The 18495-nt window shown below is 35.0% G+C and overlaps 1 protein-coding gene across 1 annotated transcript; it reads left to right on the top strand.

Moving 5' to 3' along the window:
• Window positions 1-4538: 4538 nt before the first annotated feature.
• Window positions 4539-17334, top strand: LOC118735088 (the record flags this gene model as incomplete). Its single annotated transcript, XM_036464699.1, is given in 2 exon segments — window positions 4539-4557; window positions 16161-17334. A coding segment is annotated over 1 exon segment (1040 nt), but the record flags the coding sequence as incomplete, so codon positions are not given.
• Window positions 17335-18495: the final 1161 nt, after the last annotated feature.

The following is an 18495-nucleotide window of genomic DNA, read 5'->3' as shown; positions in this document are numbered from 1 at the left end:
GTTGGGATATGAAATTGTTCCTTCAGTACGAAATCTATACAAAAAATTTACTTTTCGGCTATAAATTGTATACACTTTTTAATTCGCTCATATATTTTCTTAGTACATTCCCTTCAAGACCAATGATTTTATGGTATTTATGAGAAAGTTTTATTGTTTATGTACATACGTTTATGTATTTTACACTTTTACAAATTGATTCCACGTGCACATGTATTGCATTTAACGCAAATATGTATGCACACATTTTCAGGTATACATCTTAACAAAAAGCATATTTAAGTTATTATTAATAGATAAAAGAGACATTTTCTTTGGATTCAGTACTAAAATTTGACATTGTAATAGAATTTCAAGTGCTTATCAAAACTTTACGACAAGATTTGACCATTTATCTTAATATTATTCAATTTTAATTATTTTTTGTAAAAATACGCTTTATATTTTAAGAAAAGCCGTACAAATCCAAGGTTCAAACATTGTGCAACATTAAAAAAACCAACACACTTTCGTAAAAATTTCGATCTATTTAATTCGATTTCCTAGATTTATTTTGAGTGTGTGGTTTTTTAGCCCATTAAATTTTAATATAACTAAGTTTTTTAAGATTTCTTTGATGAAGGTGTTGCTAATTTCCTCCATATAAAAAAATCGTCGAACACACTTCGTATGGAAGAAAATGGCTGACATCGTCGACAAAACAAAATTGCCAAGTTCAACGGTAAGTCCCAGCTACTTTAAACTTGCACTTTATTATACTAAAATTGAATGGGCTAAAAACTAAAGAATATTAATAAAGCTCGAAATTTTTACGACAGTATGTTGGTTTTTGGATGTTTCGCAAAGATTTAATCTTGGGTTTATACAGTTTTTCTTAAAGAATACATTATAGTTTCTAAACAGATAATTAAAATCAAAGAATAATAAAATAAATAGTAAAACCTTGTCAATATGTGAGTGCCGTAAAGGTATTATATTTAAAAAAATCTCTTCTTATAACTAACGAAGACTTTGTTTCTATATGAAGCTGACTTTGAAATTTTGTTTTAATAAAACTTAGTATCGAAAAGTTTCTTTAAAAATTTGGCTAGGCTATGTTATACTGGTTCGTTGAAGCCATTTTCAAAACTTACAAAGGTAAATACGAACAGGCGAACTGTGAATTTTCAGAGCTATATATTTTTAGTATTCATTACAAAATTTTACTAAAAAGTACTGCGTAGTAGGAAAGTATATTGTAAATGAAATTGTATCAAACAAGTACAATTGTACCAAAAATACCAACACTGTTCTGTATACATACTTTTTTTTCTTTTTTACTTTTTTACTCTTATTTTATCTTTCAGCTTCGCTAAAAGCACTTCTACCAACGCTTGGCTTACCAAATTTACGCCAATTGATAAAATTTTGCGATTTAAATTCATTTTCAATAATGTAAATAACGATTCGTGTTGAATCCAAAATCGCCTCGTCTGAATAGGGATGGCAACTTTTTCACTTTCAACTTCTCATTCAACTACGTATTCAACTTTTGTTGCCTGTAAAATCGCCCGTGCGAATGCCCTATAATGCAAAACACTGCTTTACGAACAATTTGAATTCCGCGTAAAGGAAGAGAAGTGAATAATATAAACATCGATAGTTCGATAGTCGCTGGACTATCGATAGTACCATCGATAGTACCAAACTATCGATAGTGGTGTCGATAGTATCGATAGTTTTCCAAGTCTAAATGTGTGTTCGTTGTTGGTTAGAACATGGTAGGTTCTTTCCCTAAAGGCTCCATTATGCATACTTGGCATTGCTTGAGCGATGTCACATAAGGAATCTGTTAAATGAGCTTCGCGTGTAAGTGGACTAAAGTCCAGAAGTACGGGAATGCAAAAAACCACATTTCGCGCCCGGAATTTGAGAAACGGCTGATTCACGTTGTTTTTGTTTTTGTCACTTAAATGCAAACACTTGGAAATTGAATTTCGGTTTCATAAATTTGATTTTAAGCATACAAAGATTGAAAATACATCAACATGACGTTCACTGTTCCTTAAAACCACCAAGTAAATGCAGACAACACGATATGCACTTTGACCAGCGTTGCCAGGTTGACGTTCTTAACGTCATTTGGACGTATTTTGTACCCTGTTGACGTGTGGACGTTTTTTGTGTAAAAAATGACGTTTTTTAAGTTCCCAGTAATTTTTCTTTGTTACGAAATCTTATAAGTAGAACTGATTTTGAATTATTTTCTTAATAAATCTTTACAATCTTTGTGTTTTGCTGCAGCTGCTTCCTCCAAAGTTTTTTTTTTGTTTGATTAGACTAAGGATCCCTTGCTCAAAGGCTGGTTGTGTAAACACTTGAGGTTACGAGGCTTGCTGTAATGATGCAATTGCACATTAAAAGCTAAAATTAGGTAGGGCTGATATATTGCAGCAGACACACTCGCAAAAGCATCAAAAAAGCTGTGCAGCATAAAACGTCAGAAAAAAGTAGGCGACTTTTTTAAGACTTCATTGAAAATGTACTGAACGCAAAAAATACTGAAATATTTGGTCCATTCAATAACTTTTCCAGTAAGTACTTGCAGCGAGAGCGTAAAAGGAAAGTAGAGAGTAAAATTGAGAGCAAGAGAAAATTTTCAGAAAGTTATTGAACGCAAAACTAGTAAAAACTTGCAACTTGAGCCATTTTGACACTTTCTGACGGTAAAGTTTTGGTGCGCAATTTTCTTTTTAATTAGGAATAGTTTCCATCTTCATAAAAGTAAAAAAATATACAATAGATTTAAATTTTTTATCCATATTTTTATTTCACTAGTTATGTTTCAGCAAATCATCCTCCTAAACAGTTTGTTTACATTTGAATTTGAAACATAACCTTACTTTTGGACTACTGCAAATTCCTGCTAGTAAAATTCTTACTTGCAAGAATTTGCACCTCTCTGGGGTTGTTACGCTCTCGAATTCGCTTCCTCTTGCAAATATTTTGGGTTATTGAATGCATTTGCAGTAAAAACTTGCAAGTACTAGTAACAACTCGTAACAATTTTTTGATATTGAATAGACCTATTGCTATGCTCCTTCTTAGCAGAACGTAATTTAGCATTTTCGACAACCGAGCCCTAACCAAATTTCTACAAGAAAAAAAAAAATTGTTAAAAATCAACGCGATTATTTAGCCCCTTTAAACTTGCACATTATTGCCCTGAAATTTAAAGGGCTAAAAAATCTGAATAGAAAGTTGAAAATCTAGCTGAAAATTTGCAGATTGTTTATAATTTTATATTTTATATTTGGTTTGTTAATGAGCTTGGCCTTTATGGAAGAATAATAAACATTAAATAAACGAAAGAGAAACAGCCAAAATCGATCAAAATGTTGATGACTTAATACCCTACATACATATCGAGCCCTAACCGCCAAAACAACGTACTTAAGCGAAATTTTTTTCAACATATTTTTTTGATGCAATGATGAATGTCGCTTACGTTAGCTTGGCGGTTAGGGCTCGATATGTACCTTTGTATACAATAAAAGTTTAAATAAGAACAATTTTTTGTACATGCATTTGAAAAAGACGTTTTTGGGTAGGAATTGAGGTTTTTTCAGACCAAGAGGGACGTTTTCTCATGCCGAAGACCTGGCAACGCTGACTTTGACACATTTTATCCATTTTTACCCGGAGAAAAAGCCCGGGCTGTTTCGGGCAGGAAGAAGAAGACACTTACGAACCATAATGCAACGTTTTTGCTGCATTTAAAATGCAACATTTAGCACTTTCGAACATATGTTTTCGAAGAGCGTTCATGCTATCGCATTTAGCAAATGTACATTTACGCGAGTTCGAAATCGTATGCTTTTGACAAACAGCCGTGTTCCAGTCGCTTATTCAGATCCGTATCCATTACGATAAATTCTCACGGAAAAGATAATGTGCAAAAACCCCTACTGAAAAGGAAAAATAAATTCTAAACCGAAAATTCAATACAAAAACCTGAATTGTTTTAACCATAACCGAACATTTGTTTGTGTATATATTCATTTGTCGGTGCTGCCAATTATATTTTCCACACCTAATTAGGAAACAAAACAAACAGAGTTGATCACAAATTAATCCAGATTTCTATCAGCATCATATCGATGTTGAATTTGCGTAACTTTTCTTTATCCAAATAATGTAAAATAATAAATGAAATCTCGATCGGCGATCACTGAAACGCAGCTAGCGGTTGTATACTCGAAAAAGCAATGTTGCCACTTTTTCTCATTAAACCATGTTCGAATCGTGGAAATTTTGGAAGATCACAGGGATGCTTTTAGCATTTAGATTCTAAATGCAAAGATTGAGTTGCATTTAGTTGCATTTAGATGACGAATTTTGTATGGATAAATTTACATTTAGAGTAGCATTTAGAGCTAAATGCGCTAAATGTACATTTACGCGTAAGCAAAAACAGCCCATAACGTTTCAATTTTCGCTTTCTATTACGCATTTTGTTGAGTACGGGAATGATTCTGGACTGTTTTGGGCGGCCGCGGGATCCCGCGTTGCGTACGGGTAAGAACCTTGTATAGGATACCTGCTTAGTACTCGGTGCAAAAGTATTGGTACCACAATTACTTGGTATCGGATGAAAAGTATCGAGTATGTACTTGTATTTACTAGTATCGTTTTCTACCTACCCGGTGCCTTTTAATTAAAACGAACATGAAGCAGCGATTTAATTGTATAGTGTAAAATTTTGCAATATAATAAGATTTGAATTATGTACCTCATAGAAGGTTAAAACTAAAGAACTCTGAAGATAAACTTGGAAATGATTTAGTCTTAATATTTGTGGTGTGATTGTCTTTTTGCTATTTTATATGCTGGACTGTGTCGCGTATTCATATATATATATATATATATATATATATAGATGTACGTATGTATGTTTTGATTAAAGGTTTTAAATAAGGGAAAAGGGGAACGTTGCGGAGCAATTTAGGACACGCAATCAATAGTTGGGGTACTGTTTAGTAAGTGGCCCACCTATTTCGGGGTATTGCGTCCAAAGGGGTGGCCCGATCCAAAAAAAAATTGCACACACTTGTAGCCAAGGGTCCACCCATTATTTTAACATCCACTATTGTAATTTTTGGTCACTAATTTATTTACAAACTAAGTAAAAATTCCGAATTAAAAATCCGCTTTTATTATTCAAAATTCCAGTCTGGTAGCACTAAGTTGTATGTTATTTTGCTATCTTATTCATCGTTTATATGAAAACTTTAACAATAAATTATATAAGAACTATAGGGTTGCTAGAAAAAAGGGGGGTAGTTTTGAAATCAGGGGGTCCTATTCTACCCCCCCTCATTCCCCCTTTTTCTAGAATTTGCCGTCCGTCTACTAAAATTTTCCCTTTTTTAGTTATACATGTTTTAGAGAATACCTCCCTTAACATCCTGACCAAGTTTCATTTGTTAATTCCACCTGGTTTTCTTAAAACACAAGGTGCGGCTGACTACTAAAGCCCACCCCTAAAAAATATAAATAATATCATTGTTTATAAGTTATTTGTTGTAAAAATTTCTTAAGTCGTTCCACTTGGTTTCCTTAACAAAAAAAGCATTTGTGCATACTTTTATATATATAAATGCACATAACACTGTACTTAATACTTTACACACTTTTCTTTTATTTTATCTTGTATATAAATCACTTTAATTAAACTTTTATCGACTTGTAAATTACATTGAATTTCACGCATATTTATAATAACACATGGTTGCAAACTGACACATAACATGTGTTGCCTTATTGTACAAAACAATACATACAAAGTAGGCAATGATTAAAAAGGAATACAGGGGAAATCAATACAAAAGAAAATGTTCAGCTCCTTTTCTTCGCAAAACAGAAAGGAGAATTCTATTGCCTGAGGGTTATAATCCCTAAGTGCGGCCGAGGGCCGCCTACGCAGAAAGGTGTTCTCTGCAAAAGGTGTTCAGCTCCTTTTCTTCGCAAAACAGAAAGGACAATTCTACTGCCTGAGGTTTATAATCCCTAAGTGCGGCCGAAGGCCGCCTACGCAGAAAGGTGTTCTCTGCAAAAGGTGTTCAGCTCCTTTTCTTCGCAAAACAGAAAGGAGAGTTCTACTGCCTGAGGGTTATAATCCCTAAGTGCGGCCGAAGGCCGCCTACGCAGAAAGGTGTGCTCTGCAAAAGGTGTTCAGCTCCTTTTCTTCGCAAAACAGAAAGGAGAATTCTACTGCCTGAGGGTTATAATCCCTAAGTGCGGCCGAAGGCCGCCTACGCATAAAGGTGTTCACCTCCTTTTCTTCGCAAAACAAAAAGGAGAATTCTACTGCCTGAGGGTTATAATCCCTAAGTGCGGCCGAAGGCCGCCTACGCAGAAAGGTGTTCTCTGCAAAAGGTGTTCAGCTCCTTTTCTTCGCAAAACAGAAAGGAGAATTCTACTGCCTGAGGGTTATAATCCCTAAGTGCGGCCGAAGGCCGCCTACGCAGAAAGGTGTTCTCTGCAAAATGTGTTCAGCCCCCCCTTCTTCGGCAACACAGAAATAATAATGCTACTAAGTAAAAATTCCGAATTAAAAATCCGCTTTTATTATTCAAAATTCCAGTCTGGTAGCACTAAGTTGTATGTTATTTTGCTATCTTATTCATCGTTTATATGAAAACTTTAACAATAAATTATATAAGAACTATAGGGTTGCTAGAAAAAAGGGGGGTAGTTTTGAAATCAGGGGGTCCTATTCTACCCCCCCTCATCCCCCCTTTTTCTAGAATTTGCCGTTCGTCTACTAAAATTTTCCCCCAACTTTGGATACAATAAACAGAAGAAGTTTTACTTCTATCACGTGTACGGTGTTGCACTCGTGCTATTAAACTAATGCTTTTTTCTCAAGTAGTTTTGCTCTGTGGCAATTTATACATATGTATGTAAGTAGTAGCGGCACATTGGGTGAACTAAATGCATTTATACATACATATTTATGTACAACTGTAGGTAATATTGTACGCGTCTTCTCAGTTTGGTTAAGTGCGGGTGATAAACCCATGTAGCATAGTTAAATACTGTGTACATACCGCCTATTAAAATGGGGAAAAATGTTGCAATTTCGGCATACGACTGAAAACAAAACTCTAAAATACACATAAATTGTGGTTTCCAAGACATGTACGAAGTGATTAGCACAGCTGCATCCTTCAACTTGTCAACTCGCGGGAAATTCCCCGATTTGCAGGGAATTTCGGTTTAAGTGGCAATCGGGGAATGGGTAATTTTTTTCGGGGTACTGGGTATGTTAGTTTTATATCTTAAAGTAACCAAAGTAACGGATATGTTAATTTTTAACCATTTGACCCTTTTTGGAGCGACATTTTTTCAATTCGAATAGCAATATCTCCAGAACAAGAGTTTACCAGATATAGGCTATATACCAGATGAAAGCTAAGGTTTTGGGCTAGATTTGTGGAAACTTAGAATAAAATCGACTGGCCAGTTTTTGAGAAAATGCTCGAAATGTATATTTTCAGCAGCCCGATTTTTAGTTTTCAGGCGATAACGTTATAACATATTTATATTTTATAAACGCAAAAGATAGCGTTAAATAGCTTGTTTGAAGACCCTTCTACTGATATCCACATCAATGATATGGACTGAGTAGTGCGGCCTCAGTGGTAGTTTAAAAAATTTGCCTTTTTTCGAGTTTCAGGCAGCAGCCACGCCCACAAAGGCATACGAATCAAGACATCCTGGAACCAAACCTTCTTAGTTTTTTTTGTACTTTAATTCCTGAAAGTTTGAACAAAATTAAATGAAGGCACGTACAGACGCCACATACATACCAAAGCATCTTGTAGCGGAGACACGAACCAAAACACATTTTCCTCTATATCTTTCCAACTTGTAGCCGGAACTTAATATATAAGGTATCGTTTGAAAGGTATTGGCCTATAGAATAACACTAAATATGTTGGGTGTACCCACATGCCCCCTTAAACCGGCAAAAGCAAAAAAAACGCCTAATTTTTAAGAATCCGGTTAATCGTTTATGAAGCTTGAATACCATTTCTGGACACACTCTCCAGGGCCTTTACAACGATACCTCAAACATGTTGATTGGACGTCTGGATAAAAACTTCCAAATCTCGTGTATATATAAGCGAGTCATTTCAGCATGCTACTGTGGCTGCTTTCGTCACTCGCGCGCACCTCCGTGCGCTGTGATGTCTTTGCCTTCTACTCCTTGTCCAGCTCACGCATTTCTTAATATTATCGTTTTAAGCCAGGGGTCGGCAAAAGTAAGACTGTGGCCGTGTTGGTGAGCGCAAGAGGAAATATATTTTATATAAGTACATAAGTATGTGTATCGCTGATTTACTAAAAAAGCGTCGTAACGCCAAAGAAAAAATCGTATGCAAGAATAAACGTAAACTCTTCTTCTATTTTGAGTAAAAATTTCATAGCTGTACCATTTACCAGTAGCTCACTAGAACAAAATATGTATTACTTTTTTACTATGGGAGTATATACATATTATGTAAATCCAAAACTTTAAAGCCCTTTTTCTCGAATTTTAAGTTTGTTAGTTACGACAGTATTGAAGTAAATTAGCGATAGGCTCACAAATACATACACATATGTCTTTTGTGTTAATCGAAACTTTCCATATCCTTATGAAAATATTAAAAAACGTCTTTTAAAAGCATGTTTCCTGTTTTAAATGCCTTATAACACAAAAGGCGTTTCATTCCACCAAAAGCATTTTCATGCATTACAAACGTACCTACATATTTCTCGCAAAGCATCTTTACATTCGTGAAACAAAGCAGAACAGCTACCCAGCGTTGCCAGGTTGAAGTTTTTAACGTCATTTGGACGTTTTTTTTTTATCCTGTTGACGTTTGGACGTTTTTTGTGTAAAAAATTACGTTTTTTAACTTCCCAGTAATTTTTCTCTGTTACTAAATCTTGTAAGTAGAACTGATTTTGAATTGTTTTCTTAATAAATCTTTACAAGCTTTGTTTTTTGCAGCAGCTGCTTCAAAAAATATTTATTCTGTCGACACAGATGACAACCCTTATTTAAGCGCATAACGAAAATGACACAATTAGTCGCATGGGGCCCCTTATTGAAAATGTAATGAACGTAAAAAGGCTGAAATATTGCTATGTTCCTTCTTAACAGAACGTAATTTAGGATTTTCGACAACAAACCACTTAACCAAATGTTTACAAGAAAAAAAAATATATTAAAAATCAACGCGATTCTTTAACAACTTAAAACTTGCACATTATTGCCCTGGAATTTAATGGGCTATCAACCTGCATACTCAAAAAAATTCTAAAAAATCTGAATAAAAAGTTGAAAATCTAGCTGATATTTTGCCAATTTTTATAATTTTTGCACAAAGTTTGAGATGTGGGTTTATATTTTGTTTGTTATATAATGAGCTAGGCTTTTATGGAAAAATAATAAACATTAAATAAACAAAAAAGAAACAGCCGAAATCGATGACTTAATCAGCTGATCACAAGTGTATGTATAAAATGAAATTTATATTAACGATCTCAAACCAGTTTAGAATGAATTTTAAATGTGTGCAAATGATATTTTAATATACCTTACGTACATATGTACCTTTGTATACAATGAAAGTTTAATAAGAACAATTCTTTGTGCATACGTTTGAAAAAGACGTTTTTGGGTAGAAAACGACGTTTTTTCAGACCAAGAGGGGCGTTTTCTCATGCCGAAGACCTGGCAACACTGCAGCCACCCGCGGTGCTGATTCGTCGCTGTCTCGCCAACGACTAAACGATAGAGCGTAAGAATACGTGTGAAGTGAGCATGAACAATTGTTCTATAGCGTGCCGACCAGTAGAGGTGTCAAACTATCGATAGTCACGCCATCGATAGTTTTGATAGTTTTCAGAAAAACTATCAATATTCACGATAGTCTCGAAAAAAACAAAACTATCGATAGCACTATCGCTAAATCAGTTAGGTTGCTTTGTTTTACAGGTCATAGTGAAATAAATATTATCTTATAAAAGTTATAATCATTCAAAATTAAGTAACTGCTTAGCCAAAATACTTCTCTTTTTAGAAATTCAAAAACTAACACAAGTTATACAAACAAAACAGGATTTACGATTAACATATGTATGTATTTTGGGCTAAATGCGTGCATATTTGAATATGACGTCGGCATCACACTAAAAAACAAAATTTTTAATTCAAATTAAAAAATTCAGGTATTACCAACAATAGTTCGATAGTCTTACTAAACTATCGATATTTTTGATAGTATAAGAAAAAACTATCAATGAGTATTGATTGGCCTAAAAAGTTGAAACTATCGATACTATCGCTAGTGCCATCGATAGTTTGACAACTCTACCGACCAGTGTTGGCTCTTGTTGGTCTTTCCCGACAAAGTTTGGTCGCTTCTTTTTCATTTGGTAGGTTGGTCGGCAAAGTAAGATTTTGGTCGGATAGTTGAATTAAGGTTTTAAAGTCTTTATTATAAAAGTAAATATTTCAAATATCATTTTGCATATAAATATTTGCCAATTGTACCTTTTAAACATTTGACAATGATGGAGCCAATGTTATTGCTGGATACTTGGGCGGGCTGAAGACATTATTGAGTGTGGAAACCGATTTATTTTATATAAAGTGCACATGCCACTCACTTCAACTTTGCTCAAGCTACGCTTGTAAAAAATTGCCGAAAAGCATTGAGACACTGTGCCGCAACATATATAGTTTCTTTTCCCACAGTCCAAAGAGGCTACATGAACTGAAGGAATTTCAGGACTACTGTTCGGTAAAATCCCACAAAATCTTGGGCATATCTCAAACACGATGGATTTTATGGTTAAATTACTGACAGGCTTAATTTCAAGTCCGCTTCTTCTGGGTGAAGTTAGCCTTAATGTTCCCTGCCGGGTATCAAGGCACTTTTGTCCCCTATTTTTGAAAACTTGTAAAACTAATTTTGAATTTCACGAGCCACTCCGTTGCTTATGCCAGGATTTTAAATCTCATGCCAGCACATTTGATATACCTGATTCGCTTTTCAGCATTAAGAAAGCGATACTATCCTCTATAAATAAATGATTGACTGACATAAATAAATAATAATCAGCTGATGAATTTGGTTCTGTAGCTGAATAGTGACTCGGCGCAAAAATTTAAAATAATGGGCGGGAATGGGATTATTATTAATAAAAAAATAATAGTTCAGCAATGGGATAGTTTGAAACTTTATTTTATTTCCGGCTTTTACGAAGTAAACGGTATGCGATCTGCAGACCTGGCAGAAGGAATGGGTTGCAAAACCAAATGCTATTTTTTATTTCTATCGCTAATTTTTCCCATAATTAACAATTTTAACAAAGAGTTCCAAGCTGAAAGCTCTCGTTTGCCATACTTATATGCAACTATCAAAGCACATTATCTCTTAATTTTGAGTAACTTTATTGAAAAAGATGTGATCAGTAACATATTAATGTTGATTTTAAAAATGAATATAATCATGTTAAATATCTGACATTTTTGTTGGAACGAAAGCTGAGATGTTTATGAAAAGTAATGTTCTGGAATCCTTGAAGTTAAAACCAATATATTAAAGTATTACATAGAGTTTTTGGACCAAATAAATTTAAGTTTTGATTTCAAGCGTGAAGATATAAAACTTTTACAAATAATGAGACCATCTGACGTAGTTTCTAACGAAGATTTACCAATTTGACCTCTTTTGTTTAAGTTTCCCCATATCAAAGATTGTGATCCTGATATAAAAACCACGCAGTGGAATTTACTGAGGCTAAGTAAGCTTGATATTTCCAGCGATCTGGATATTGATATATTTTGGGAAAAAGTTTATTCTATTAAAAATGGAATGAATGAAAATAGCTTCATGCATCCCGCCAATTTTGTGTTTACTAAAATTTCATTACCACATGGCACTGCGGCTGTAGAACGCAAATTTTCAACGCTTTCTTTGATAAAAACTAAACTAAGAAATAAACTTAAGATTGACAGTATCAATGGCATAATGTTATGCAAGGAACCTGTAAACAAAAATGATCCGCACTATGTGTGGTCAGCTGTTAAAAAATGGCATGTGTAATTAATTGATTTAAATTTACTTTTAAGAAATTAAACTTATTGGTACATAACATTTACATATGTCTATAATTCATTTATTTATTTCTTATATCATTCTTTTCTAAGTCGTACGGATTTCGTACCGATTCGCTTAAAATTTTTTTTTGTGGGCTCTATACATGAAATAAGCTACCACGTGTTCGAGAAAGTTTTTTCTTCGGAGATATGATCTGTAAAAGTTTGCATTTTTTCGTGATTCTGACTAATCATGTACTTCTTCAAATCGTTATATCTCGGGTTCTGCTGATCGTAGAGATCTCATCTTAACGTCATTTTAAAGCTAAGAAACGGGCTTGACATTTCTATATACAAGATGGTCAAGATTGTCCTAAAGCTAACTTAGCTATTAACAGTTGAACTTTATGAAGTTGATTTGCATAGTGAAGACCAGTAAATTAGGGATTTAAAATTATACCATCGTAGTCCTTGTTTAATTCTCGATAAAAAACGTGGTTCAAAAAAATTTTTATTTATATTTTTAAAATATTTTTCTTTATGACGAGATGGTTTATTTTTTGAGAATCAACAATTTTTTGTAATTTTTTTCGAAAACTTATGTTAAGATATATTCGGTAAGGTGTTAAACATCGGGTTTTTGCAAAAAGTAAAATTTTATTGCGCATTCCGATAGAATACTTATCCAGATATAATATTTGTCTGGCAAGATTTTTCTTTAAGGCGACAAACCACAGAAATGGGCGTGGCAATTGCAGGACTAAAATTAGCAAAACGCAGATTTTATTGCGGATTTCGGCAGAATATCGCTTCGTTAACAATATTTGTTCCCCAACTTTTTCAATGCATATAGATATTCTGGCGAAATCCACAATAAAGCTTAAATTTTTGAACTTTGGTTTTAATATAGCCACGCCCATTTCTAGAATATTCTTTGATTGAAAAACTTGTGGAGCAAATGTTATTAACGAAGCGATATTCTGCCGAAATCCGCAATAAAATCTGCGTTTTGCAAACTTTAGTCAAACAAGTGCCTCGCGCATTTTTAGGGGTTTGTCGCCTTAAAGAAAAATCCAGCCGTACAAATATTATACCTGGATAGGTATTCTATCCGATTTTTAAAAATTTAGTATCGTTGTAAGGCGATTAAACCCATTTTCTTCTGGTATGCATATTTGTATACTTCGTTTATAAAAACTTGAGAAAAAACTCTTAAAATTAAAAAAATACCTTTGTTTTTTAAAAAATATTTTAAACAAAAAAATTACAAACGGATCTTTAGGAAACTGCTATCGTTGTAAAGGATACCAGAAAACTTATACTTTCTTAAAACCAAAAAATTCTATTTATATACACAAAAAAAAAATTAGTTAACAACATTTTTTCCCTCTATATAAACTCCGGCCCCCTAGGTGAAAGGCTGGCTACGCCCTTGTAAGCAAAACAATTAAAGTATTTAAATCGTAGATCATACGGTCAAGTTTGTTCTTTTAGAGCGTAACATGGCTCCATAATAATGATTCCAGTATCTTCATTTATGTATGTATATTTAACTATCAATATCCAACATCATCTGCGAAAAAAATTCTCAAAAATCAACGGGAACTTATAGCCATTTAAAACTTGCACTTTGTGGTACTGAAATTGAGTGAGTTACAAAACTGCACACTCAAAATTTGGTGCCATTTGATGCAAAATGAACTATATTTCTATAAAAAATTAGCACAAAAATTTATTATGAAAAAGATAAAAACACTGTATTCTGGGTGTATATATTTACCGATATGTAAAAGTTTCAATATGTTTGGAAAGCACAACGCACCCTTTTCCAGTAGCACCAAAATCCATATACTAATTTCCAGGACACTACCACAAATACTTCAAGAGATATACGGTATGAAAAATTAGATATGTATGGGTGATGCCACTTAATATATCGACAGTCTACAGTAGGTGTCCAAAATTTCAAAAAATCGGTACAGCCGTTCGCGAGATCACCTCTTATAAAAAGGAGCTTCTCTTTATATAATTAGTGTAGGTAACACAGGGCGACTCCGATTTTGATGTGGCAAATGTTAAAGCTGATTTTGATAGGCTTTTTTGTGCTGGTTAAGAATCCGTAAGTATAAAGTTTCCATCAGCTCCAGATTTTGAGAAAAATGTGGTGAAAGTGTCAATAAATCGCGTTATTTGCAATATTTGGGAAGCTCTAGCAATGAAACAAAAGGTGATAGAACCTTCCACTTAGGCTTAAATTAAAGTACTATTCCTGCACCTTGCTCACCTATACTCATTTACTTTTTAACGTCCAACAATAAAAAAAATACTGGAAAATTATGCAATTGAAAACAAAAATGGTGTAAAAATCAGTGTTAGCTATTCAATAAATGACTATAGGGGACCTTAGGGTCAAGGTGCAGGAATTGTATTTTGAGGGATTGAAGTCAGAAGTCCAAGCCTTAATTTAAGCCTAAGTGGAAGGTTCTATCACCTTTTGCTTAATTGCGGTAGGTACTCCCAAAATCAGTTATTCCCGTTCAACAAATGACTATAAGTGACCATCAAGCAAAGGTGCAGGAATTTGCAGGATATGATCGAGATTTTTAGCTTTAATCAAAGCCTAAGTGGAAGGTTCTACCACCCATTGTTTCTTTGCTAGAGCTTCTCAAATATTGAAAAAAACGCGATTTTCTGACACTTTGACCTCGTTTTTTTTTAAATCTGGAGCTGATTGGAAACTTTATGCTTACGGATTCGTAATCAGCACACAAAAATTCGGCAAAAATAACGTTAACATTTGCTGCATCAAATGTTTTCCCATTTTTGTTGGCCTGTGTAATAAGTATTGTTAAATAGCCAATACCCGCATGTTTGCGCCGCCTTCAAACACCTTTCGAACTGTAAAGCATCGACACGATCCTATTCTACGCATATTTGTAATACGGGTATCGAATTTCAAGAAAATCAGACCATAAATAAGACTTTCGAAGAGATCGGTCCCTTGCCCACTTAACGAAAAAAATGGATCCTATATGCTAATCTAGGCGAAAGGCTACCAACGAACCAAATGCATTTTTTTTATCGTAGCTGGACTCCTGCGCCACCAATCGGAAAAATTAAAACTTTGTGCACTCCTAAACACCTTTCCAAAAAAGCAGCACCCAATCGAATCGGTTATGAAATATAGGAGAAAATTGTTCCCAATTGATTCATGCCCCCAATAAATTTCACAATTATCCGAAATTTTCCAAGCTTACGTCGAGTTTTCCACTTAGAATTTTCTATTTTTCCATTCGAATGCCATTCCGAAGGAATTGCACACAAAATTCCATACAACAAAATCAATTTTCGATTTTTCCAATTTCCCGACTTTCCCGGAGGGGTTTCCCAAAATTTTCTTTCGTAAAAACCTTCTCCTGGCAATTACGAATAACTAAAAAAAAAGTTTGCCAAATCGGCCCAACCGTTCTCAATTGATGAATTACTATACATTTTTCACACCATTTTTATGTATATAGATTGGCGGAAAAATATTAGAATAAAAATTGTTGCATATATTATGAACAATTTGCTATGCCAATACTTTGTTGCTTCAGTGTATAGATTAAGTAAGCTTTATATTTTTATCTAGCAGGCAACACGTTCATTTCGTAACCTGAATATTTGCGAATTTAAAAAATTTCCCAACTTCAAGCAAAGTTTTTTTATGAGGAGTGAGCTGGTCGGGCCAACTCGCAGCTGTGTTTCGTCTATGATATTTACGCACACTCAATTCCTGAGTACATAAGCTGCTTACTCAACATAGTCAAAATCCAGATTTTTAAAACTTGATTCGAGCGGGCGGAAACGAGCGTTCCTAAGGATTTAATTTTGCTTAAATTCTGTTCTTTGGGACCCTAAATAAGAGTCCCTCAAAATCATAATCTAAAATGGGTCCGCGACTTCAGGTAGACGATTTCATATGTAAAGATGCTTGGTCCAATACAATTTTTTTACCATTATATATATTTCGTTTCAGAAATCACCAGTTTACGCTACGGTTCTAGCTATGGTGTTCACCAATGTGGATTTATAGTACTTCAGTTGTCAATTCGAATAGCAATTGATTGCAATAACAACCACCCACATACATACACATGTTCTCTTGTAATAATGCCTTCAGCGAATACCGAAGAGTTGCGGCGAAAGTTTACTGTTGTTCAGCAACAGCGCTCAGTTCCGTCGAAATTCGCGTTAATGACCACCACCTCTGCTGTGTACGATCATTTAGACACAAACATCACCACATCAATGATGGTTCAGGCAACACCAATGATTCCTCTACAGGAACCCGAACATACCTACATATTTCCTGGAGCAATAAACCTTGCCGGTGGGCTTGGAGCAAGCGCTATCCATAGTATGGCACCGGGCATTCCTGGCGTTGCTGTTGTGTCTGCGCCATCACACAGCCTCAGCGTGGGAACGGATAGTCGCGGCCATATAAGGTCTGTGAGTCACGGAGGCGGTGCCATTATAGGGCCGAGAGGCCGTCCAATGAAATCAGCTATGAAAGGACATCAACGTGCTTTTTCACATGGCCAAATTACAGATTCACCAGGCGCTCCTGGAGCCTCACGAGGCCATAGTCGCGTTGGTTCAAAAACTGATTTTATCCTACCACCTGGTCACAAAGAGGAAGTAGAAAGTCGGGAGTTTGGGCCATCTGTTGCATCTTCAGGGGGTGGGCGTGGTCATTCGAGGCAGGCATCGCGTTCAGAATCTATATACACTTTGCGTCGCTCTGAAACACCACCTTGGTGGAAGCGGATAGCTGTATGTCATACTGAGAAACTCGAAGAGCGAAGCTATCGTGTCCTCGTACCAAATCACACAGTTCCACCAAAGACTCCCAAGCGGGCTCATCCGAATGAAGATTTTGTGGGCAATAAAATACGCACGACAAAGTACACACTGCTGTCCTTCGTACCAAAAAATTTACTTGAACAATTCCATCGTGTTGCGAATTTGTATTTTATTTTTATCGTTCTGCTGAATTGGTTTCCAGCGATAAATGCGTTTGGCAAAGAAGTTGCCATGATACCTGTTCTCTTTGTGCTCGGTGTGACCGCAGTTAAGGACTTATTTGAAGACAGACGACGTCGTTACTCCGACAAGCGAATCAACAACACGACATGTCGTATTTATGACGGGTAAGTTATCAATTCATACTTTTCTGTACACATCTGAACGGTGTCGGTTTTTTCGGCACTAATAAGACTGTAACGAAAAAAGTGGTCGCAGGTTGCAATTGTTTTTGCCTTAAATGTAACGGAATAAAATCAAACAAGTGTATGCAGCGCTAGAACAGTCTTCATTTTACATGATTGAGCCATTGGTAGAAACAAGAAGGTAATTTCACTAATTTTGTCAGCCATATTAACTATCTGACATAAATGCCTTTTTCGACTTCTGCTTTATAATTGTGCTACCAGTTTCATTCCTTTAAACCACAGTCAGATTCAACGCTGCACTGAAAAACGGGCAGTTCCAAATGCAAAAAAGTAAAATGATGTTTTTAATATGCATGTATGTACATTACACCAGACATGGGCACATTTGCCCGTACGGCAAGCGAGCCCATTTCGCGGGCTAGACCAGGGGGAAATCACGGGCAACATGAAGAGGGCCAGTGTTGCCAGAACTTTTTGAGCCAACCGGCTATATTGGCAAAAAAGCGGTTAAAGAGGGCTAAAATGTTTCAACTAAAATTCACATGTTTATTTAAAAAAATCGCAAGTAGAAAGACTTGTAAACTCATTAATTTTTTTTGGTTAAAGATTATACGTGGCTAAGCTTTACACCACTCGTTAAATAAATCACAAAAACAGACTGGTAAATTTATTACAAATTATTTTTGTTTAACAAAAGAAACTGTCGTTATACGTACATTAGAAGTCATGTTTGTATACTTGAATATAAAAAAAAATTTATCAATTACATACTTATGGCGTTTTCTTTTTTTTTGAAAAATGTTGCCTTACATTGTAACATTTGTACTAGGTTACTTTTCGTCCTGAATGGCTATACTAGCATAAAGTATTTTGCTTAGGCTGAGGGCGATATTTTGAGAAATGAACACATGAAGCTGTGTGTGAAACGGCTGAAGAAAACAGGCCAAGATTATTTCGAGAAAAGAAAATGCCATTAATTTCTGTGTTCGTATGGAAAAGTAGCTTATGTCGAAAGGCTGGCTTTAGTATAAATCGGCATTCACAGCATACGATTGCGAGTTACTCCGTGGCGTTGAACCGTTGAACAACCGTTGGCATATAAACGTGCAAGAAATAGTTCCGATACTAGCAAGAAAATAT

This window comes from Rhagoletis pomonella, unplaced genomic scaffold (assembly GCF_013731165.1).
Source record: "Rhagoletis pomonella isolate Grant_MI unplaced genomic scaffold, Rhpom_1.0 Rhpom_scaffold_00003, whole genome shotgun sequence".
Lineage (NCBI taxonomy): Eukaryota > Metazoa > Arthropoda > Insecta > Diptera > Tephritidae > Rhagoletis > Rhagoletis pomonella.
This window is presented reverse-complemented; position numbering and strand designations above follow the sequence as displayed.